This window comes from Suillus paluster (assembly GCF_016628075.1).
Source record: "Suillus paluster strain FC165 chromosome Unknown EDB91scaffold_12, whole genome shotgun sequence".
Lineage (NCBI taxonomy): Eukaryota > Fungi > Basidiomycota > Agaricomycetes > Boletales > Suillaceae > Suillus > Suillus paluster.
In genome coordinates, this window is record NW_024537572.1 from 487,701 (window position 1) to 508,091 (window position 20,391).

At 49.2% G+C, this 20,391-nt stretch overlaps 6 protein-coding genes and 1 non-coding gene across 7 annotated transcripts; 3 read left to right on the forward strand and 4 right to left on the reverse strand.

The window, feature by feature from the left end:
* Positions 1 to 364: 364 nt before the first annotated feature.
* EDB91DRAFT_1236100 (uncharacterized protein) lies at positions 365 to 2,498 on the forward strand (the record flags this gene model as incomplete). Its single annotated transcript, XM_041321408.1, has 12 exons — positions 365 to 402; positions 440 to 520; positions 569 to 667; positions 720 to 821; positions 895 to 941; positions 991 to 1,142; positions 1,192 to 1,267; positions 1,314 to 1,438; positions 1,488 to 1,819; positions 1,871 to 2,148; positions 2,263 to 2,364; positions 2,416 to 2,498. The coding sequence occupies 12 exons, from the start codon at positions 365 to 367 to the stop codon at positions 2,496 to 2,498; spliced, it is 1,515 nt and encodes a 504-aa protein (XP_041179917.1).
* Positions 2,499 to 2,577: 79 nt separating this feature from the next.
* Positions 2,578 to 4,895, reverse strand: EDB91DRAFT_1118274 (uncharacterized protein). Its single transcript, XM_041318075.1, has 8 exons — positions 4,633 to 4,895; positions 4,446 to 4,580; positions 4,368 to 4,396; positions 4,113 to 4,310; positions 3,929 to 4,031; positions 3,681 to 3,859; positions 3,626 to 3,649; positions 2,578 to 3,555 (listed from the first exon to the last, which is right to left on the reverse strand). The coding sequence occupies exons 1-8, from the start codon at positions 4,787 to 4,789 to the stop codon at positions 2,671 to 2,673; spliced, it is 1,710 nt and encodes a 569-aa protein (XP_041179918.1). The 5' UTR covers positions 4,790 to 4,895; the 3' UTR covers positions 2,578 to 2,670.
* A 24-nt stretch (positions 4,896 to 4,919) lies between these two features.
* Positions 4,920 to 6,365, forward strand: EDB91DRAFT_1118275 (transcriptional regulator of RNA polII, SAGA, subunit-domain-containing protein). The gene is made up of 4 exons (XM_041318076.1): positions 4,920 to 5,136; positions 5,187 to 5,498; positions 5,555 to 5,709; positions 5,762 to 6,365. The coding sequence occupies exons 1-4, from the start codon at positions 4,974 to 4,976 to the stop codon at positions 6,083 to 6,085; spliced, it is 954 nt and encodes a 317-aa protein (XP_041179919.1). The 5' UTR covers positions 4,920 to 4,973; the 3' UTR covers positions 6,086 to 6,365.
* A 121-nt stretch (positions 6,366 to 6,486) lies between these two features.
* Positions 6,487 to 6,571, reverse strand: EDB91DRAFT_t56. The gene has a single exon. It is a non-coding gene; the product is annotated as a tRNA-Ile (tRNA).
* On the reverse strand, positions 6,533 to 9,581 carry EDB91DRAFT_1118282 (DNA ligase/mRNA capping enzyme). Its single transcript, XM_041318077.1, has 13 exons — positions 9,477 to 9,581; positions 9,372 to 9,422; positions 9,054 to 9,327; positions 8,570 to 9,004; positions 8,317 to 8,516; positions 8,169 to 8,263; positions 8,021 to 8,117; positions 7,635 to 7,971; positions 7,481 to 7,574; positions 7,359 to 7,426; positions 7,196 to 7,309; positions 7,017 to 7,145; positions 6,533 to 6,963 (listed from the first exon to the last, which is right to left on the reverse strand). Exons 1-13 carry the CDS (start codon positions 9,512 to 9,514, stop codon positions 6,643 to 6,645), a joined length of 2,253 nt encoding a protein of 750 aa, XP_041179920.1. The 5' UTR covers positions 9,515 to 9,581; the 3' UTR covers positions 6,533 to 6,642.
* Positions 9,582 to 9,597: 16 nt separating this feature from the next.
* EDB91DRAFT_1118286 (uncharacterized protein) lies at positions 9,598 to 14,719 on the reverse strand. The gene is made up of 8 exons (XM_041318078.1): positions 14,576 to 14,719; positions 13,879 to 14,503; positions 12,477 to 13,828; positions 12,202 to 12,423; positions 10,869 to 12,150; positions 10,677 to 10,814; positions 10,276 to 10,626; positions 9,598 to 10,226 (listed from the first exon to the last, which is right to left on the reverse strand). The coding sequence occupies exons 2-8, from the start codon at positions 14,396 to 14,398 to the stop codon at positions 9,850 to 9,852; spliced, it is 4,242 nt and encodes a 1,413-aa protein (XP_041179921.1). The 5' UTR covers positions 14,399 to 14,503; positions 14,576 to 14,719; the 3' UTR covers positions 9,598 to 9,849.
* Positions 14,720 to 17,448: 2,729 nt separating this feature from the next.
* Positions 17,449 to 20,382, forward strand: EDB91DRAFT_1245857 (serine dehydratase alpha chain-domain-containing protein; the record flags this gene model as incomplete). The annotated part of the gene is made up of 20 exons (XM_041322600.1): positions 17,449 to 17,674; positions 17,744 to 17,832; positions 17,886 to 17,908; positions 17,969 to 17,991; positions 18,048 to 18,054; positions 18,116 to 18,376; positions 18,426 to 18,463; positions 18,515 to 18,699; positions 18,756 to 18,837; positions 18,928 to 18,991; positions 19,065 to 19,272; positions 19,326 to 19,526; positions 19,582 to 19,654; positions 19,710 to 19,777; positions 19,828 to 19,846; positions 19,905 to 19,963; positions 20,016 to 20,034; positions 20,094 to 20,230; positions 20,285 to 20,293; positions 20,344 to 20,382. 20 exons carry the CDS (start codon positions 17,449 to 17,451, stop codon positions 20,380 to 20,382), a joined length of 1,830 nt encoding a protein of 609 aa, XP_041179922.1.
* Positions 20,383 to 20,391: the final 9 nt, after the last annotated feature.

The window sequence follows — 20,391 nt, forward strand, 5'->3', positions numbered from 1 at the left end:
CCGAATGACTCTGCGAATAGCCTTAGCCCTCAGGCCTTCAAAGCCCGCGCGGTGACGCACCGGACTCGGTACCGTTACTGACACTGCTTATGTAGTACGAGCGTTAACCTTCTAGTAGTACTTAATCAGCCTGCCGCCACAAGCGAAATCATTTCGCAAATGGCTCCTGCACAGTCAGATTTATTTCGCGCCCGAATGTCGAGGAGGCGTCGTGACCATGTCTGTTCCGGGTTGCTGCCTGCACTTCAAGTGCTATTCTTCAGCCTGACAGTCATTTCACTGGCGCTTTATAAGTTCTATGGCCCTACCTACATTGTTCCTCGTTTCTGGCTTGCAGGACATTGTAAGCGAGCTTGCAGGAGCCATGCCTCCGAACGTTAATTCTACCACATGCGCCCAGTGGTCAGCTTTACATCCTACCTGAGCATTATGAGCTCAGTCAAGACCTGGATGCGTCATACAACTCAGAAGACTTCAAGCTCGAGGCCATTCAAGTCCTCGGAGACGCAATCCGCGTACCGTAAGTCCTATGTTGCATACCATTGTGAAAACATGGACGTGTCCCTAGGACCGAATCATACGACGATAATGGAGCGGTCGGCGAAGACAGTCGATGGGATACATTCGCAGAGCTTCATCGAGTCCTTGAAGCCACTTTTCCTCGCGTGTACGTCATGATCTTCAATTCTGGGTTGACATGGCTCATTTCTCATTTCTAGTTATGAGTCCCTGAATGTCACCAAAGTCAATACATACGGTCTCGTTTTTCACTGGCAGGGATCAACCACGGCAAATGCCTTATCTCTTGGCCGCTCATCAAGGTCATTCTCCATTTGAACATCCTATTGAATCTCGGTTGACGTCGTTTCAGATGTCGTACCAGTAGATGGTCAGACAGTCAAAGAGTGGAAACACCGATCCGTATTCTGGATACTATGACGGTTAGCAAACTCTAAACCCCGCGAGGCGCTACATCTCATATTATTACAGGCACATGGATATGGGGCCGCGGTTCCTGCGACGACAAAAGCGACTTGATACAACAATTGCTCGCTGTTGATTCCTTGTTACAGCAGGGTTTCTCTCCTGCACGCACCCTTGTACTTGCTTATGGATTCGATGAAGAGTCCAAAGGCACAGAGGTCAGGATAACCTCTACGTACAAGTTCACTCATTGATAGGTCATTTCAGGGTGCTGGTCATCTCGCCCAATATTTAGAAGAAACATATGGGTGTGATTCTTTCGCCCTGCTTCTTGACGAAGGAGGTACGTAAACTAGATGTTGCAAATGGCACAACTTACTCTGCGCTAGGTGGGTACAAGGACATGGGTGGTATCGTTTTTGCTACACCCTCGACGTCTGAGAAGGGCTATCTGGACCTGAAAATCACGCTTTCGACTCCGGGTGGTCACTCGAGCTTACCGCCTTCTCATACGGTGAGTGCTGATCGTTACATCTTCTTACCGACACTTGACGAGTATACAGAGCATTGGTCTCCTCTCTCGCTTCATAACAGCGGTGGAGGATAACCCGCATCAAGCCAGCCTTTCCCGAACAGGAACCCCGTTTGCGATGACGCAGTGTCTTGCGGCTTACAATCCCGTGTACCCTGAAGAATTGCGAGAGCTCGCAAGAAAAGCAGTCATGGATGATGCAGCTTTAAATATGCTTCAAGAGCGACTTTTGGCTTCATATCCCATGTACAAAGCAATGCTCGGGACCACACAAGCAGTGGACCTTGTCGAAGGCGGCGTGAAAGTCAACGCTCTCCCAGAACGTGCTAGTGCAGTGGTCAACCACCGCATTGCAGAGCACAGGTTTGCTTCTTTTCCAAGATTTCCAGGACTCCGCTCAGTTCTTATTTTTAGTTCTCTCGGCGAGCTGCAGCAGCACCTGATCGACCTTCTTACTCCAGTGGCAGCCAAATATGACCTCGCTCTCGTCGCGTTCGGCAGTAACGTGACTTCTGGTGGTTCCGGTCAAGTCACTCTGTCCGACTTTCTCGGATCAGCCTTGGAGCCTTCGCCAGTGACGCCTACCGAGTATGGTCCTTGGGCCATCCTGCAAGGAAGCATTAAAGCTGCTTTTGAAAGTTCCCCTACTCGTAACAGCAGCAAGGTTGTTGTTACGCCGTCTCTATCCACTGGTGCGTCTGTTGTGTGGTTTGCACTGCACGATTCTGACGGATGGTATCAACCAGCCAACACTGGTAAGCAACTGTGATCCACTCCTAACCACCTATTTCTTCACGTTGTTCAAGATACTCGGTTCTACTGGAATTTGACCAAGCACATCTTCCGCTTCTCGCCGTCCTTCGAGACTGATATGTACAACGGACTACACACCGTCAATGAAGGCAAGTGTTTGCTTGGTATTATGATTCTTACTCGCTCATACAGTTTCCGTATACCAGCTTTCCGTGCTGACAGCTTGAATGAAGGCGTTCGTTTCTATACCAAGTTTATTTTGAATGTGGACGAAAGCGATTTGCTATGAAGAATGTTAATCACCGCTCAATTACCGCTTGTATAAATAGTGCTTGTCCATGAATGTATGACGTTTGATACCCCCAACACTTGAAATGCTGCACAACTAGAAGCTTATAGATACACACCAAATACACACGGGTAAGTATATTATACACAACGCTTGGCACTGTCATGTGCTATTATTCTGCATCAGTCTCCGTCTCCGTGCCACTTATCCTACCAGTGACCTCGGATCCCTCCTGTCCTGTCCAAACAACACGACTGCGCCCATCTGTAGCGAATGCTCCAGTCTCAGATGTCTGGCGTCGGGCTTTGATGGTAGGATTCGAGCGGTGTCGCTCACGGGCGTCCACTTGGGCTTGGTTGTGGGACGGACCACGTGCTGTCCTGCTCCATACCACTCTACCCCTGCCATCAGTGACAAATGGGGGATCTGCATCGTGTTCACATTGCGGGCGACTGGATGGAACCGTCTGTTCACCCGTACTACTTGTTGGTGCCTCAGCAGCTTCCGAAGACACAGGTAATGATCCATTGCCCCCTGGTCGGTCAGAGAGAGTGGATGTAGATAGCGAGTGAGCGTCATTATCATTATCATTGTCGTTGCCGATACTGGGTGAACATGACAGACAATCCTCCTCTGCTTCGTCCTCTTCGTCCTCGTCAGAGATGTCGATAACCATAGTCTCTCTGCTGCGGGAGTTCAGCACCGTACTGAACCTGGACGTATTTGATTGCTGAACAGTAGACGTCATAGAGGCCGGTGGGATAGATGGGGGACGAGGGGATGGTGTTCGGGGCATCGCCCAGGGCAGGAAACTGTGAGGAAGTGGTCCAGAAACCTCCGCAGAGGAGGATGGCCTAAAAGGCACCGGAGGAGTCGTTGAGGGTTCCATGACCGGGGATGCACTCCTAGCCCTAGGTGGTATTGAAGCCATAGGCACTATTACGGGAGTCTCAACAGGTGGATGCGGACTCCCCTCATCAGTGAGGGATGCGTGGGTAACAGGAAGGATTCGCGATATTGTATCTTCTAGTGACCGTTCTGCAGCTATACTCTCCGCCTGGTAAAACAGAGTCAGAGCTGTCAAATATACACATGACATGCAATGAAGGGATATAAATGTGGCTCACCAGTAACTCGAAGGATTGACTGATCTTCGTCGTGTTCATGAGTGTCCTCATCCACAGGAGTATCTGTGGCTGAACCAAACTCGGCATCCATGCCATTCCATATCGCTGGAAGGTGTCGTCGGACGAAGTTTAGGGTGATATGGAGATTATTCGTTGGATCCCCCAGGATGCTCTGCAGAAGCCTAAGGCGATCTGTAAGGTCTGTATCTGAAGCAGCCCCAAAAAATTGGCGGACTATGCTGTCGTTGTTGTCGCCTGAATACCTGAGAGAACATAAATATACAGGTACAATATGCAGATAACACCATACCTTCATAAAGTGACCTGCTCCGTATTGAAAAACGTGTAGTGTACCATCAGGGTTGAGATGCTGGTAGAAGCAATCTAAACCAAAGGGGCAACAAGGCTTGCCAGAGGCTGATGTTTCGACGAAAGTATCTAAATGATTAGCGATCAGGCCAGTGAGAAGGATATGGGAGAATAGTACCGACTTGCATGGAACGCGAGCCATGCTATTCTTGTAGCTATCTATCATTTCCTGTTTGCGTGGGTGGTCCTGAGGGAAGAAATGCATGGATGGTGTAATGAAACGCGATGGACTGCGGCAGAGAGGACAGCGTTTTATAACACCTGACATCACCATATCCGACGACTTTCCTTGTGGCTCTCGCCACTGGCGAATACACTACTTGAACAGAGTAAGTTATTTTCTGCATGCACAGAGTGATAAAGATAAATTGACCTGAAGACAGAATACATGGCCGCAGCCAGCTGGGGGACGATGTCAGAAGACGTTCGGGAAGTCAAGATGGCGACTCGCTCAAAAGACCGTATGTCTGAGGTTTCTCCAAGCATATGTTACACATATTCTCATCAAAGTTCTTCAGCTCTTCATCAAGGGGCACTTTCACGAGCTCATGACGAAACCAACACCGAGCACCCCGGGTGCAGTGTCCTGAACATCCGTCAGTTGCAGCAACGTCGTCATCAAATGACATCTTGCTTGCCTTTAATATAGTATCTGCACACCTTGGATTTGTCGTACGGGGTAAGCTTTTCCTCAGGACCGTGGAGGAACTTGCAGTCGTCACCAGCGTAGCAGCCCCTGGGGGTGTTATAGTACCGACAGATTCCCCTCGACTTGGATGTCACCGGGCGATCCATCTCAACATCTGCCAATGTTTCTCCTTCAAACTGCGTATTATAATATTCCAAGCAAATGATCAGTTGTAGACGGTTGTAAGATTGGTGTGGATGATCACAGAGAGATGGACTTGTTCCCACGATTCCGTTTAAGCTTTATACCGACAAGTTACTACTTACTGGGCTCAGACTCAAGTTCCAACTAATGTCATTGTCCTCGACGTCGACAATTAAGAGCCAGCTCAATGCTGCTCTGGGGCAGAAGGCATCAGCTTATTTCGAAACCCTTAGCCAGTTTGTTTCTGGCAAGATATCCAGGATAGAATTTGACGAATCCGTTCGTCAAGCACTGGATGCTCCGAATTTAGGTGTGTGCAGTTGCTCCTGACGTTTCATGGTGGCAATGACATCGTTCTAGTCCAGTTACATAATTCCTTGATCATTTCGTTGTTTGACTTTACCGTGCACCGTCGACCACCCACGCCCCCTCCTGATGTATCGAAGCCGCCACCACGTAAACGTCGCAGAACATTGCCTTACCAGGGACCGGATGACAGAGATGATACCTTGCGCTCGTCGAGGCTTAAGCGATGGACTGTGTCTTTAGGGAGGCGCGAACGCGAACGTATACGAACATTGCAATCTATGCCCACTGAACGCCCGAGACCTCGGAAAGAAACTGATGAGATAGTCCGCGACAGAGGGGTGATGTTGTTAACTGAACGCGGAGGTGCGTGCAATGGCTTATTACCTTTCGACGACCACTGAAATTCTACTTCATCAAAGATCCACCAGGCAGTCGCTTGCCGTTACATCTTGCATCGGTCTCACGAGCTCCGACATTGCAACATATCTCGGATAGAATAAATCTCACAGCAGCACAGCATAACCTTGGCGCACCGTCACGAGCTGTAGCTTCGCTGCTGATGCTTGCATTTGAGGTCCGTCATCCTTGAAAAGTATTGACATGCGATCCTCACGTGTTTTACGCAGGCCAAACTGAAACAACTCATCACACATGCACTTTCTCTTACTTCAACGTCGCACGCAATCGCCTCCATAAATCCATCTGCGCGCCATTCACATAGCCGTGTTCTCACTGCATCCTCTTTCGATACCCTATTCACACTTTCACCTGCCGTGCTGCCGAATAAATCAGCCGCAGCTATGCGCCTGGCTATTGGCGACAACGACATTATAGACGATGAAGATGTTGCATTACTAAAGGATCGAGAGGTCCGAGATCAGCGATGGCAGATACTTGCTCTACTTGCTGAGCGAAGCACCGTCAATGAAGCCCTGAGGAATCTCAGATAACAGCCGTTTACCGCCTTCCCCTGTGATTTCGAACGCTGCTCTTACTCATTACCCACTCATTCTTGAATATGGCCGTAGGATGTGCGACGCCAAGGATTCGAAAGCTGGCTTATTTTATGAATCACGGTAAGAATAATCTATCGATTAGTGGTCAAAGTCAAAAGAAATACTCAGTCTGTAATATATACAGTGTACGACCGAGTACCAAGTCGTTCATATGTATAACATCTTGTATTTCCCTTACTGTAACACAGTTGACAACATTGGTGTTCGAGTCAAACCTGATCGATTGATCATCTGGTAAAAGGAACAGCTATCTTCCTTCTATCTGAGAGTTCCAAGATGCTCAGCGTGCAAGTATAATTCAATGGGAAAATCCTCTGGGATTGAGTAAAAAAAGATGGCCAACGTGGGGATCGAACCCAAGACCTTCGCGTACCAGGACTGGTATTAGCACGACGCTCTAACCAACTGAGCTAGTCGGCCATGGGGAAAAGGCAAAAACACAACGATCTCGTGCTGTACGTCATCGATGGATGATGCGTCTGTTGAACTTCTTATGGCGACATCTCCAGGTTTTCCTTCCTTCTCTTTCCACTCCTCTCACTATCAATGATCTCCAGCTTCTCTTCCCAGCATGCCATGGACCGTCGCCTTTTGAGCTCTCTTTTTTGCTCCTCGGCAGTGTCGTCTCCCGGTTTACCCCACAATCCTCTTCCCCAGTCATCCAGGTCCTTATACTTCGCGGCATCACGGGTCTGTCGCCCAACTGCCTCTAAAGCTATAGTCTGTAGCTCACGGAGGGTGAGGCATTCCGTATAGGACCTCTCAGACGGCCGAAAGGGCTTCGTGATGCGCGGAAAGCGGAGCTCGTAGTACTGGATTGTTTTTAGATGCGCGCTGCAAGAACAGGGTATGAAACAAAACGCACCTTGCTCTGCAACGCCTTAGTGAACCCTGCACCACATAACTCTACCAAAATCGGGTTCCGAACGAACACGGATGGCTTTGGCAGCGTCTGGAACATAGCGTACGTGTAGGAGAGTTCACTAATATGCGGCTGGTATTCGGTGTTCAGTATGATTCCAAGCTGTTGGAGAAATAGACAACCTCGGGACCATCAATCGCGTCTGCGCGTATCCAGAAATTGAATTCTTCAAGCTGCTCGCGGGATAAACCATATGAAGCAGTGAAGTATGCAACAAAGTGAGGTTTGCGACTAGGCTAGGAAAGGTGGATTAAGCAATAGAACAATGATGATCTCTGTACTTACATCACTCTTCATTTGCGACGAGTTGGTTAGGGCGGCGATGTAGAAAGTAGTTAGAGTCGATGGCGACACTAAACACCTGTAGTTCATCATCACAACATCAAGATCCCGTCGATAAAACACACCTCTCAGATCTCTAGCCCTGTCTTTCTCCCAAGCAGCAGCGATTACGACAAGATCAATGGTATCACCATACCCAGGGATATAATCCTTTTTCAGCTGCATGCATGTGTTTTCAGATGTCTAACGAGGCTATAGGTCGATGGATAGTTGGCGTACCTTAACCCAAGGGAGTTTCCAGTCTCCATAGGTGCTCTCTCCAGCTTTGAGTACCAGCCCTTCCTCACAGTCTGTAATTCGCTGGGCCCATACTTCCCTCAGTCTCTTTTGCCCCTCGAGCTCTTGCACATTCCCATCTATGATGACTGCCCGCTCGGCCAATATCGAACGCCCTGGAACTGGGGTGATGATACTCTCAAGGAGTGACCGGCGCATATGGTATGGTGCGTTCAACATGGAGGCTGCGCCCACTTGCAAGACATCAAAGAAAACGAGTGCGAGATGCAAGGTGGACGTTATTGACGACGCATTGGAATGGAGTGAAGGACAAGATTCTCTGTGTGCGCGGTAAATTGAGGGTCATGATCACGAAAAAAAATACATGCTGTGTGTGCGAATCATGCTGCGTTTCACCTCTTCGATATCCGCCTGCCCGGGCGCCCTTAGCAGTGCGGGCTATTAAGCCGCGTATGTGCCAAAACTCTTCAATAAATTCAATTTATGTAATGCCCAGTGATGTGGGAGTAGGATTACCTTCTATTGTGTGCCGCACATCAGAATACGCAACCATCTCTGTATCAAGTATGATGTCTCCCATACTATAGCCAGCAAGAGCCTCTTTAATTATGCTTTGAAAGACATGCTCAGCATGAATGTGAACACGGCTAGAAGAAAAACATACGGGTGTACCGCAATGCGGTCAAGCGTCGAATCCCTCTTGCTCTTACTGAAAATTGTGATTTGTGGATCACCTTCGTCGCGCAATCGGACATGAATCTGCGCACGCTCGCCATCATACTTGGTTTCTGCCCAGATGGTGCTACTTCGCCTGAGAACATTAAGTGCATGCCGCGGGCTACGGCCCTTTGCGGATTTCGGTATCTTCAGATAATATAAAGTGACTGACGAGTCATAGCAGAATTCAAGAAGCGCACCTCGACAGGAATACCCCAGCGCGGCCTCGGGTGTGAAATCGCACCTCCAGCCTCAAAACCCAGGGCTGCTTCAGTCATATTAGCGCGCGCTCTGTACATCTTCAACATGGAGCCGCTGGGGTCCCAAGTCCTCATGAAGTCCTCCTTGGTCAGCATTGGCTTGCTATTCGTGTTGTAGTCAAGGAGAACACGACTTGTGGATGTAACAGGGGGAGCGTATAGGATGGGTCTCAGATCTTTCAAAATAATCTGTGTGAGATAAGCAGCGTCGAGTACAGGGAGTGATTCATATAAAGACCGCAAAATAGCAGATTTAGACCGTTGTGGCGACAGAGAATGGGCCGCGTGGAGGGCCTTGTCAGAAAACACGGAGGTAGATGCCAATTCGTCTAGCAATACGTTGATCTCCTGGAGACTCTTTGGGCCAATGAATAACTACATTTCAGTGAATTTCAGCCCGCCTGTCAAACATAACATGAGATACCTCGGAATCTGATGATTGTAAAGCAAGGATTTCCTGGCCGAGGCATCCCGAGTTCTGTTGCATACCCCACTGTTTCAGACGAGCGGCAGAGATATGCGGGACGGTAGAATTGTCTAGGCATTCTGGCAGGAGCTGCGATAGCCTTGATTCTTGTAGGTCATACTTCCTGTGTGAGTCCTCTTCAGGAAATAAAAGACGCAGAACGTGTGCAGTAGTATCTCGAGGTAAAGGTGAATAATTCTTCTTGAGGGCTTCTACCCACCGTCCGAGAATGCTGGCAGGAGAACGGACAGCAAGATCTGTTTTTTGAGCCGAAACGATGTATTATGCGCTGGAATATCGGTGATCTCACGCAACAAAGAAACAAAGCTAGAGTCAGGAGTTTCATAAAACGATTCGAGTGCTGACAACGTTTAAACGCACAAGGAAAATGGAATGTGTTTGGGTTGCTCGTTGATCATCCTGCTCAAAATTTTAATATGTTTAGTTCAGGCCGTGGTCGTGTCCTGACTTCAAGGAGTCCAAGTCAGAACGCGTCGCGCAGTTGTCGCGGTCATGTGCTGCATACATAAGTAGTACAAATAATTACAAACAGCCCCCGAATACATTATTTGACATTTCAGCATGTCCATCGTTATTTCGAACTCAAGTAAAAAAAAAAATCAACAACGTTGGCGGACCAACAACATATGAGACGGGTATAGATAAAAACAGATGAAGATGACTGAGATAAGTAAATGTAGTCCATGATCTCGAATGCAGGGTAAAGTTACAACGGTCATGGATGCGAAGGTTATCAGCTCTGTCTTGCCGTGTGCATCGGCGAAGGTATAGGAGAACGTGGTGAATCGACTGGTAACCGGGCTGACGCGGGAAGGCCTATCATACGACTGTGTCTGTTGCCTTTTTTGCCAACTTGAATGTTCAGGCCACGATTGGCGGCAACATTGGACGCTCGTGACCGCTGTTCTAACGAAATTCCTTCAGATTGGAGGGGCGAGAGCAGATCGGCACTCTGTTGCGAATCTTGTGGATGGTGGTGACTCGAAGATAGGTGAGCACTCGACTGAGTTAGGTTCGACTCGACGGTTGCATCCTCGGTAGTATCGTTCCCACTTTCATAATGAAGGGAAATACTGTCACCATCTTCTGAGGGAGTTCCTTCGGAAGGTGCTGAAGACAATCGTGAGGAGTGGGAAACAAATGAAGATAAAACACGTACGATTCAAACTCCTTCCAGACAAACCCAGCAACTCATCAGCAGCAGCGTCCGAATACTGTCGACTGTTCCTGCGACTCAGCTCCCCAGTATTGTCCTCATCACCCTGTCCAGCGTCGACATTGAAAACGCGATTGAACTCGCCCAACATCAAACTAAACACGCCCGCAGGAATCCCAAGCGTAGGGCTGAAGACGATGCCGACGTTACGCATCGTCATCTTGTTCACCGTTGAGTTTTGAACGATGAGGATGAGATGGGCTGTGAGAGCGCGCAACAGGCTATAATTAGCAATCGGCAAGGAGGCAATGAGGTCAGATAGTTCTCGAATGCGTTCCTGTGCGTCGACGAAGTCTGCTACAGATGTCAGCCCAGGCAGGCTAACAAATTATAAATCCTCTCACCTATCACTGCCAGGAACTTCAGATGCAACTCGCGTGTCAGTATACTGGCAGGTAGGTCCCGCAGAAAACTCTTCAAGAGCCCAGCGATGGCGTGAGGATCCCAATATTCATCCGATGCAAGGAGATCCACGTCCCCCTCTATGAATAAAATGTTAGACGTTGGACCGGAACTCAGAACATCGTGTAACTGACCAGCATTGAAGCGGTCTTTCAGACCTTTAATAACAGCTGAGCTCCCGCTGAGACGGTATATGCCCTCTTCTTGGTCTGCTTTCTTTGCTTCCAGATACTGGATGCACCTAAAAATTACTGCAGGCAGACGAGCGATCTCTGCGACCTCAATAGACTCTTCGAGTGGTACGCCAAAGATAGCTCTGGGAACATGAGTTATCGGCTTGTCCACAGGTCGTCCAAAATTCCAGAAGGACCGTGACTTCGCCTTCTCTCGTCTGTCATTCGAAGATGCAGAACTCTCCAAAGGAACATCCTTGCTGCCAAACTTGTATCCCGCTGGTATAGGCGCCCCGTTCATCGGAGCAGATATCTTGGCGCGATCACCACCTTTTGAAGGTGTAGCGCTGACTTCGGGCGATGGTGCACGGTCACCAAAGGTCGCCGCCGTCGGACTAGTTATAGCAGATAATCCTGGATGGACAGCCTTCTTGTCATGCCGCTGCTCTCTCGACTTGTTCTGCTCATGTGAAAATGGTTCCTGCTTGGGATGAGCACCACGCTGTAGGTCCGAATAGTGCCCAAGCTCAGAGTTCGCTCTGGAAGATACCATATTTCCACTGGCTCCCGCTAGCGGCGAGGAGGATGGCAACGAGTTTGAAAGCTGCTCTGAGCTCCCAGAAGGCTGCCCACGCTCCAAAATCCGCCGGGCTGTCTCCTCCGCAGTGTAATAGTCTCGCTCGTTCTGAGCTGACGGGTCGATTCCCTTGGTGGGACTAGCAGAGTGTGGGCGTGGGTCCTCAGTGACCACAGGAATTGGCGCAGACTGGAAGAGTTTCGCGTTGGTCCCGTCTTGCGTAAGCTGGCTGATGGGTACTGCGGCACCACGCGAGATATCATCCTTGGACATTGTCCGCATGGAGCGCTTTCCGTTAGGCGTGAACGATGGACCATCTTGATTGGAACTTGTGCTTGATCTCGACTGCCCAGATCCAAGCCCCTGCCCAGAAGGAACATTGACGTTGACGGATATCGGACTTGGGGAAACGGAAGTGGATGTGGCAGGATCCTCGTTGAACGTTCCGGATACATACCGCACAAGAATGTCAACCCAGCTGTCACGCTCTACATCGCTTTCTGCACAGAGGACATGGCGTGAGTGAGATCCATTTGGAGCTTTTTTTGCCTCGATGATGAGGAAGGCATGACGATAATTTCGCTCATCGTCACTATCAGCTGTGCGCTGCTGTCGCCCTATCTGGGCGGACGTAATCACTATCGAGCCAAGATGGGCGCCTCCACGCTAAGGGAACAATAAGACGACTGTTACGGATGACGAATGGAGATTGCTTACACTTTCGTAATATTCTAACACCGGACCCTGGAGGACAAAATATCGCGACTTCCACCCACCAAAATTCTTCCCCCGCTTCGTCAGATATCCTTCCTTGTATCCAGCCTGCATAACGGGCTTATGGGTTTCCCGAACAATGTCCGAAGTGAAGAAGGCGATAATTTCGTCCTTATTTTTCACGGGTAGATCAACTAGTGATTGGAGATACACCTCGAGTGCGACCTGGACATCGATCATATGTTAGATATGATCATGACGAATGTATTTTCGCTTGCCTTTCGTTGATCGGACTTCGCAGGTGCATGGTCCCTCCAGATCTTCCCCTCTGGGAGTACCGCCATTTTCTTCCCGACACCCTTCCCCACGCTAGCTCGCATTCGATTATCGAGCCCCAACACATCTGAATACAGTTTCTCCACCTTCCACGACTCTTTACCACTTCCCGGGTCCACATCAATGACGAACGATAAAACTTCCTTCCCACGATCATTCGGTTTTACAGACGAGTGCGAGACAGCAACTCGCGTTGTCACGAGGTCGTCTGGTAAGAGAGGAAGAGCACGGAAAGTTGCACTAGTACCGGATGATGAAGTCGCATTTGTAGGCGACAAGTAGGATGTAGGTAGAGGAGATTCAGGCATAACAACAGAAGCATTGTCAGACTGTACCAGCTCCCGCTGCGATTGCCAGTGTGCTCGCGATGGGGCGCCCACCGCCGTAGATGGCTGTGGGTTCGCCTGTGTTGGCGTACGCATTAATGCAGGATCCAAGGACTGCACATGGGAGGAGGGAATATGGATGGCGCTGTGCGAGGGGGGCATTGGAAAATCTTCTACTGCTGCATGAGGTTTATTCTTCGTTTTTGAGTGCTTTGCTATCTCTTCATCATCATCATCATCCATATCCAGGAATTCTCCCACATCACTTCGTTGCCCATTTGTCAGCATACTCGTGGGAGATTCCCTTCGGGGCACACTATTGGTAAGAGGCGCCTGATCAGTATGATACTCTGGACCAGCGCCAAACCCAGCCATATGTGGGCAGATAGCTGGACTTGGCAATGGGCTCTCACCCATGCTGGCAAGGTAGAGCTTGGCCTCATCTGGGACGGAAACTCGAGACTCCCGTGATGGGTGCTGTGAACCATCAACAGCGGGGCTGAGCAAGCCTGTCTGAGATGCGGTGTATGAGATATTGTTGGGAGATATGGCTGAGCCATAGGGGGGGAGGAGGGTGTTGATGGATGGAGCAGGATGGAGTGTAGTGGTAGGAGGATGAGCTGGTCGAAGGGAAGCGGGAGGCGGCAGGTGGGCAGGCTGAAGGGATGGGGGTGGTAGTGCAGAATTCTGATGTGAAAGAGGTCGTGGGTCGTTTGGACGTGGCACTGGAGTCCTTTCCAGGTCAATGCTCGATTGTGAAGTTGATTCTGGCGAGGTAGTCGTACTGGAGGAAGGAGCAGAAGATGCTAATGAGGTACCTCGAGGAGGCACGACCAAAGGAGAGTTTGGTGGACGCGTAGACATTGGAGTTTGAGGCGTTTGAGGGATTTCGGGATTGGGGTAACGAGTGTTTAATTCTGGGAGGCGTGGTGGAGTAACTGGACGGTCGTCGCTACGACACGGTGATGCTGGGAGGAAGTTAGGAACGTGACCAATAGGAGATGGGATAATAACTCGCATGTAGAATCTAATTGATTGCGAACCATCCTTGACCGCAAATCAGCAGATCCATTGACAGACATACTTGACATCGTGGCGTTGGATCCTGACGACTTCAAACTCCTAGCTTTTTCCTTCTCGCGCTCCTTGTCCCTTTTTGCCAGCTCAGTGCTCATTCCTGCTGCCTGTAAGCGAGCCTTGTAGGTATCCCGTTCATTACGGACACGTTCGATTTCCTTGAGCACCTGGTTATATCCGGCACGTTGCTTCTCAATAAGTTTCCAGAGCTGTGTATTTTGAGTTGAAAGAACATTTCGTTCTGATAGGACCTGATCCAATGCGGCAAGTATTGGATTTGGTGCACTGGTATGTGTTGCAAGAAGGGTTTCGAGAGAAATGGGGTATGTAGTGGTGCTAGCGGTTGAACCCAATGCAGCGATTGAAGAATTGGAAGAGGATGCCTGAGGTCTCATAGACATCGGAGAAGAAGTTGACTGTGAAGTCGAGCTGCGTTCGCGAGAAGGCGTGGCAGTAGCCATTGTAGCAAGTCAAGCTTCGTGATATTGCACAACAAAAACTTTGAACAAACTAGCGAGCCAAGCGAAGTTTGATAAGATGGCAAGCGCGCCCTAATCACCGCAGCGCTGTACGATGATCCGTTCAGTAAGATGTAAAAATGAGCTATGGCAGACGACAATGGTGTACTTAATACATACCGGTTCAGATCTGGATTCGTTGTGAATGGGAATATGTTTATTTCGTAAAACCTTGTTCTAGACCGTCGTGGACAACGTCGAGCTCGTCGTGTTGGACGTTGAGCTCGCGGTGGTAGGAAAGAAAGAAGCACGGTCGAGGCGTACTGTGGCTGTACGAAAGAAGGTTGGTAACAACCACGTACATCATATCATACATAGTACCAATTCGCAATTCCAAGTCGACAACCAGCTCCCGCTTTTCCATTCCATTCACCGAAAACGAGAATCGCGACAGCAGTGAAGTGGATGACTCCGAATACAACGGTTATACACCTCTTTTGTAGCATCTACGACCAATCCCAACGATCCAACAAAGCATCTGAATTTCAACTCCAACGTCGATTCCATTAATATGGCCCACATGTACGCGATCCTGTGATCTACCCCGTGAAGACCTGGTTACCAAACATCGATACGCATGGAAACGGCAAAGTTGGCTAATACTATGAGCTCTGTAATATTAATTATGCAGCGCCTTGCAGTGTAGACCTGCAAACATCCAGAGCGGCGTGCTTGAGCTTGAGCTTGATTGCTCATCAAATGTAACTATGTATTTACACGCATATTGTGTTACCTCAGCTCAGTCAAATAGAGCGGTGTCATTTAATTCTGTGGTCGGAATATTCCAACCGACCAGGCCCAACATTCACGAGCTTACCGCATGTTTTCTTTGTTGGTAAGGCTCGCATCAAAATTTCGGGAAAGGTAATGTTTCATTTACCAGATCATGAGTTATGGATTCACGGCGGAGGTTATGTCTGTCTCCCGGATGATGATGATGCATGACGTTCGGAAGCATCACAACATGACAATAGTAGAATGTTATACTCACCACAGATTGCTCATTGCTTCACACTATACTGAGGCCTACTTCGTACCTAACAAGCTTGCTACGTAGAATCACGCATCGGGCTATGGTCCCTGTCCGGAAAGTTCCTACTAGGTTCAGTGTTAGGTGATGTTCCCCGTCAACTTAAACAAGTATACTTTCGCTAAAAAAGGCGAAACGGTGAATCGGATCATCAGTTGCCTTTCTAAACACACAGCCCAGGGCGGTTGCAAGGCTGTAAAAGGGCTATACAGCTTGTGCCATCTTCGCGACCCCTTAACATGGCAGGTCAGAGTATGTCCTAGTGTATCGCACGTTCCTGAAACGACATGGACGCGCCCGCGGATCTGTAGCACACGTCTTCTAAAGTGAAAGTGTGTGTCCCGCTGCTGCTGCACTGGGGTATGCACATATCGCCTCCAAAAGCGCCTCCCACCTTGTGCCCACTAGATACACCCCTACCGGCTCATCAGAACTAGAGGATCCAGTCCAATGCGCCGTCCGCCAGCGCCCCCAATAGGAACTCATCAAATTGCTGCTAGTGGACTCTGACTTGAGGGTGCAGTGCAGCGCCAACCCCACGAACACAACGGGGGTGACACCTACCCGTGACCGACACGAAGGCAAAGAGGGGCAGAGGAAGATGTTCTCCACTAACTTAATTTGCCACTGAGGGTGGCTAGGACTCCCGGTTGCGAGGATTGGGGGAGTTTCGTTGCCGATGACTCAGCCACCAGAACCGAGATTTTTCCTGTCCACAGGTCTCGACAGGGGGGTGTTCGAGTAGGGGGACTAGGCAGGGGAGTTTGGATGGCTGACAGCAACAGCATTAGCAAAGAATTTGGTGAAATCAGGGTAGACGTGAGTGACGCAACGGAAGAGGGAAATATAGGACGCAAGTCGATTTCCCTTTTTCTTTTGAAGGTGACAGGGTGATGGATGGGTCCTTCGGAACTGGTTTTTTATTGAGGTGTCAAGCAGGCAGGGTGATGCATCTGTCCCTTTTCTGAGGATCCGAGAGCGTCTTAGCGGAGTGGGTGGGCCGGAGGAGTTTTGGGGCCTGGAGGAGCGAGAGGATGGTGCCGGAGTAGGAGTGTCGCAGCCAGCAGTGGTGAGGGATAGGGGCTGCCACGATCGGCCCGAGCCGGTGGATCATTAGGGAGGTTGGCAATTCGGTTGCAGTGATGATATAGGCTCTGAATGGTTGCCCATCGAGAGCTTGCATATTGAGTGAGTTGGCAAGGGTATATAGACCGCTCAATTATCAGAGCGTTGAAGCAGCCAAAGGGGGTTTGTTCTTGGCCATGAGCCGACAAGAATGACACTAAGGATGAGAGGTGAGAGAAGGGGGGGGAGGGAAGGAGAAGGAAAGAAAGAAAGGGAACGATGGTTATAAGGAGCGTGGAGAGACATCAGCAACGAATTGAGCTCCATTGACGTCGCTGTTCCGTGACACTCGACCCTCGCCCAGAAACGCCTGGACCACACCGGAATTAAGATCAAGCAAATATCTGTGCAAGATATCGCCGAATTCTCACATACAAAAAATCCACCAGTTATATACTACGTACCTTGGTGTCTTCCCTTACAATTCCGTTATGAAGACATCCCGATTGCTCTGAGAGCGGCCCAGGCTGTGATATTTATCAATCCTGCGTGATCCTCGAATTTCTTGAGAGGTACTTATCACGGTAAATTCGTTCATGCAAAATTCAAGCAATGTCCCCGCGTTGTCCCCGCGAGACCTGTAGTACCGTCGTAGAGCGCCCAGGTCTGCAGGTTTGAAAAGCGCTGATCCTGAGGTGAATACAGCACATTCCTTTTTAGGATAACCAGAAAAGTTCAAGCGATTGCCAATATTAATATTAATACTAAGTTGACTCCGTTCCAGTCGTCACTAGCATGTTCAACTGAGCTGGCGTGCATCATTACTTACAGCACGGAATCATAGGCATACGTGGAGCATACAAACCGTCTAGTCCTCTCACCTCTTCTTTCCTTCATAATGATCCCTTCAACGATCCGCATTGGGTTCCGTGTGCGACAGCCGCACTTTATTTGCCGTCTTCCAGCGGGCGGGAACAGGAAGATATCGTGCTCAATAGCCTCACAATATCCTACAAACACTTTAGCGTCGAACCAGGCAAAAGAGAACTCTGCACTCATGGAAACGGAGAAAGTCAAACCCGGACATGCCGTCATTTCAACGTTCGATTTGTTTAGCATTGGCGGTGAGTCCTTGTACGATCGAGTTTTGGGTGCGTGAACACAAGACTGAATGGCATCATTGGCTTTCTCAGTGGGTCCAAGTAGCTCACACACCGTTGGGCCCATGCGTGCTGGTAAGATTTTCATTACTGACTTGCAGGAGTTGCAGATGTTGGAGAAGGTACGTGCTTCCGCTTTTTACCTCAACACGTTTGAATGAACTTGTTCTTGCAGGTTACAACTGTGAAAATAGTCCTGTAAGTGCAGGCGCGTAATTTCTTTTTGCATCAAGCTGACAGTGCAGGTCTCCATGATAGCTATGGATCTCTGGCTGCTACGGGTGAGCATTCGAGTTGCCGGAGTTCTGTTCGTTAATCGACATTTCTCTTCGAATAGGGAAGGGGTGAGTGTCTGATTCCAACCTCGCCATCTTCTCGTTTACCATTGGAGTCCCATCTGTGCAGACATCACACCCCGCAAGCGATCCTTCTCGGGCTTGAAGGTTCAGATCCCGAAACCATCGACACTGGTACAATTTCTTCCCGTTACGAGGCCATACTCGCGAATAAAACTCTTCATCTCGGAGGCAAGCGCCGCATTCACTTTGACATGGACCGTGATATGCTGTGGCGATGGGATCAAGTCCTCAAGACACACCCGAATGGCATGCGTTTCTCATGCTTTGGGGAAGAAGGCGAACTGTTGGCGACTAACGAGTACTACAGGTAAGTACAATAATGTTGTAGTTTGATCAGGAAGCTGACAATATGGTAGTGTTGGAGGAGGATTTGTTGTAAATGAGAAGACAAAAGGTACATCTCTCAACACTTGATTATGGCATCAGCAACTAACGCTTGCACTAGTGGACGAGAATTTGTTTTACAAGGGCGTCGACAAGCGCGTAGTGCATGGAGCAAGGTTGCATCAGACTCGTAACATCGCTGAAGGAGATCAAACACCAGCCCAAGCAGCAGCGGATGATCCTGGGCATCCGCCGTATCCGTTTGAGTCTGGAAACAGTCTCCTGGCACTTACGAGAAAACACAACGTATGTTACACCACTTCATGGGGCGATCTGGTATTATCTGATTGCTGCTCAAATAGCTCACTATCGCACAAATTGTGCATGATAATGAACGCTATTTTGGTTTATCCGAGGACGAGATCCACGAGAAGGTATTCAGCTGTCTGCACGTATCAGCTTCAAAACATAGTTAAGTGTGAATGTGTAGCTCATGCGGATATGGGCGGTCATGGACTGATTGCATTCGGTCAGGGGTGAGTACCGCTGAGAAGACTCTCCCCGGTCGTTTGGGTCTCCAACGCCGTGCCCCGATGCTGTACAAGCGCTTGATGCGAGGGTAAGTTATAGTTCACTATGTACTAATGAACATGTTCCTCAACTGCTCACAGGTTCTATCCCGGGATCGCAACACCCCATTTGCAACTCATCGGTTCAGCATCTGCCGCTTCTGTCGGGGCGATAAATGCGCCAGAATCAGACACACAATCTTCGTCTATTGCGGACGGAAGTGATGGTGAAGTAAGTGCATCAAGCAAAATGCCGCGCGCACCATGGGTTACAGGCTCATTCGATCACGCAATTCTGCCAATGCCCCCGGTAATTGCTCATCTTTCACCGATCAGCAGAATCGTTGTTGACCTCACGTATAGCGTAAGACAATGATACCTGCTGTTGACTTTCTTTCTTGTTACGCAATTGCTGTAAATGAGGTCAATGCCAGTGGGGGGCGCATCGTCACCTCACCAACGAACGGTGCCGCGGGCGTCATCCCTGCTGTGTTGAAGTATGTAATCGAATTCATCAGTGATGACCCTGAGAAGACGATCAAGACGTTCTTGCTGACAGCATCAGTATGTTATGCGAATTGCTTTCAAGGGAAGATTGCATACTGACGAAAGGTTGCAGGCGGTGGGCATGCTATTCAAACGGGGCAGTACGATTTCAGCTGCAGAAGGAGGGTGCCAAGCGGAAGTTGGTGGTGCGCTGACTCCAATTGTCATAGAGAAGTATGGTGTTCATGTCACTGTTATTAGTTGCATGTTCTATGGCTAGCGCCGGATTTGCTGCCTGCATGGGTGCATCACCGGAAACTGTTCTTCAGGTCTGTGTTTCTGCTTTGTACCGTCTCAACCTCTATTGAGTATTTTCCAGGCTGCAGAGATTGGCATCGGTAAAATTATTTTATTTATAATTCGTGCCTTCATTTGCTTATAAACACTGGTCTACAGAACATAATCTGGGATTGACCTGTGACCCTATCGACGGGCTGGTTCAGGTTCCTTGCATTGTAAGCCATTGTGAGAATATCCTGAAGATGAACTGCTTATCTGGCCCCGCAGGAACGAAATAGCCTAGGTGGTGCGTCCGCGTTTCTCCATTCGATGATGCTATTTATTGATATGGGACTGCGCATGTAGCCGTGAAGGCTGTGACCGCAGCTCAGCTTTCCATGGCTAGCACCGGCGTATACCGTGTAACCTTGGACGAGGCAATTGAGGCAATGCGTCTTACCGCTGCTGATATGAGCGTCAAATACAAAGAAACCAGCCTATCTGTACGTCACTAAGCTCATCTTCAACACATTTTTCCTTACCGATGCCGAATCTAGGGTCTTGCTGTAAGCTTGCTTGGGTTCAAATGCTTTATTGCCTTGACGTCTTTTTGTAGACAACCGTGAAGATTCCACTGACTGTGCCTGCGTGCTAAGCGATCGCC

Coding starts and splice junctions, on each gene's coding strand:
- EDB91DRAFT_1118275 (XM_041318076.1), top strand. CDS start 4,974: ATGTCATTGTCCTCGACGTCGACAATTAAGAGCCAGCTCAATGCTGCT. Junction 5,137..5,186: donor ACTGGATGCTCCGAATTTAG/GTGTGTGCAGTT, acceptor ACATCGTTCTAG/TCCAGTTACATAATTCCTTG. Junction 5,710..5,761: donor TGCTGATGCTTGCATTTGAG/GTCCGTCATCCT, acceptor TGTTTTACGCAG/GCCAAACTGAAACAACTCAT.
- EDB91DRAFT_1118282 (XM_041318077.1), bottom strand. CDS start 9,514: ATGATCAACGAGCAACCCAAACACATTCCATTTTCCTT. Junction 9,005..9,053: donor TACAATCATCAGATTCCGAG/GTATCTCATGTT, acceptor ACTGAAATGTAG/TTATTCATTGGCCCAAAGAG. Junction 6,964..7,016: donor CTAAGGCGTTGCAGAGCAAG/GTGCGTTTTGTT, acceptor AAAACAATCCAG/TACTACGAGCTCCGCTTTCC.
- EDB91DRAFT_1118286 (XM_041318078.1), bottom strand. CDS start 14,398: ATGGCTACTGCCACGCCTTCTCGCGAACGCAGCTCGACTTCACAGTCA. Junction 12,424..12,476: donor CGAAGTCCGATCAACGAAAG/GCAAGCGAAAAT, acceptor ATCGATGTCCAG/GTCGCACTCGAGGTGTATCT. Junction 10,627..10,676: donor GAAGTTCCTGGCAGTGATAG/GTGAGAGGATTT, acceptor CATCTGTAGCAG/ACTTCGTCGACGCACAGGAA.
- EDB91DRAFT_1118274 (XM_041318075.1), bottom strand. CDS start 4,789: ATGGATCGCCCGGTGACATCCAAGTCGAGGGGAATCTGTCGGTACTAT. Junction 3,650..3,680: donor GTTCAGCCACAGATACTCCT/GTGGATGAGGAC, acceptor AACACGACGAAG/ATCAGTCAATCCTTCGAGTT. Junction 3,556..3,625: donor GTCAATCCTTCGAGTTACTG/GTGAGCCACATT, acceptor CTGTTTTACCAG/GCGGAGAGTATAGCTGCAGA.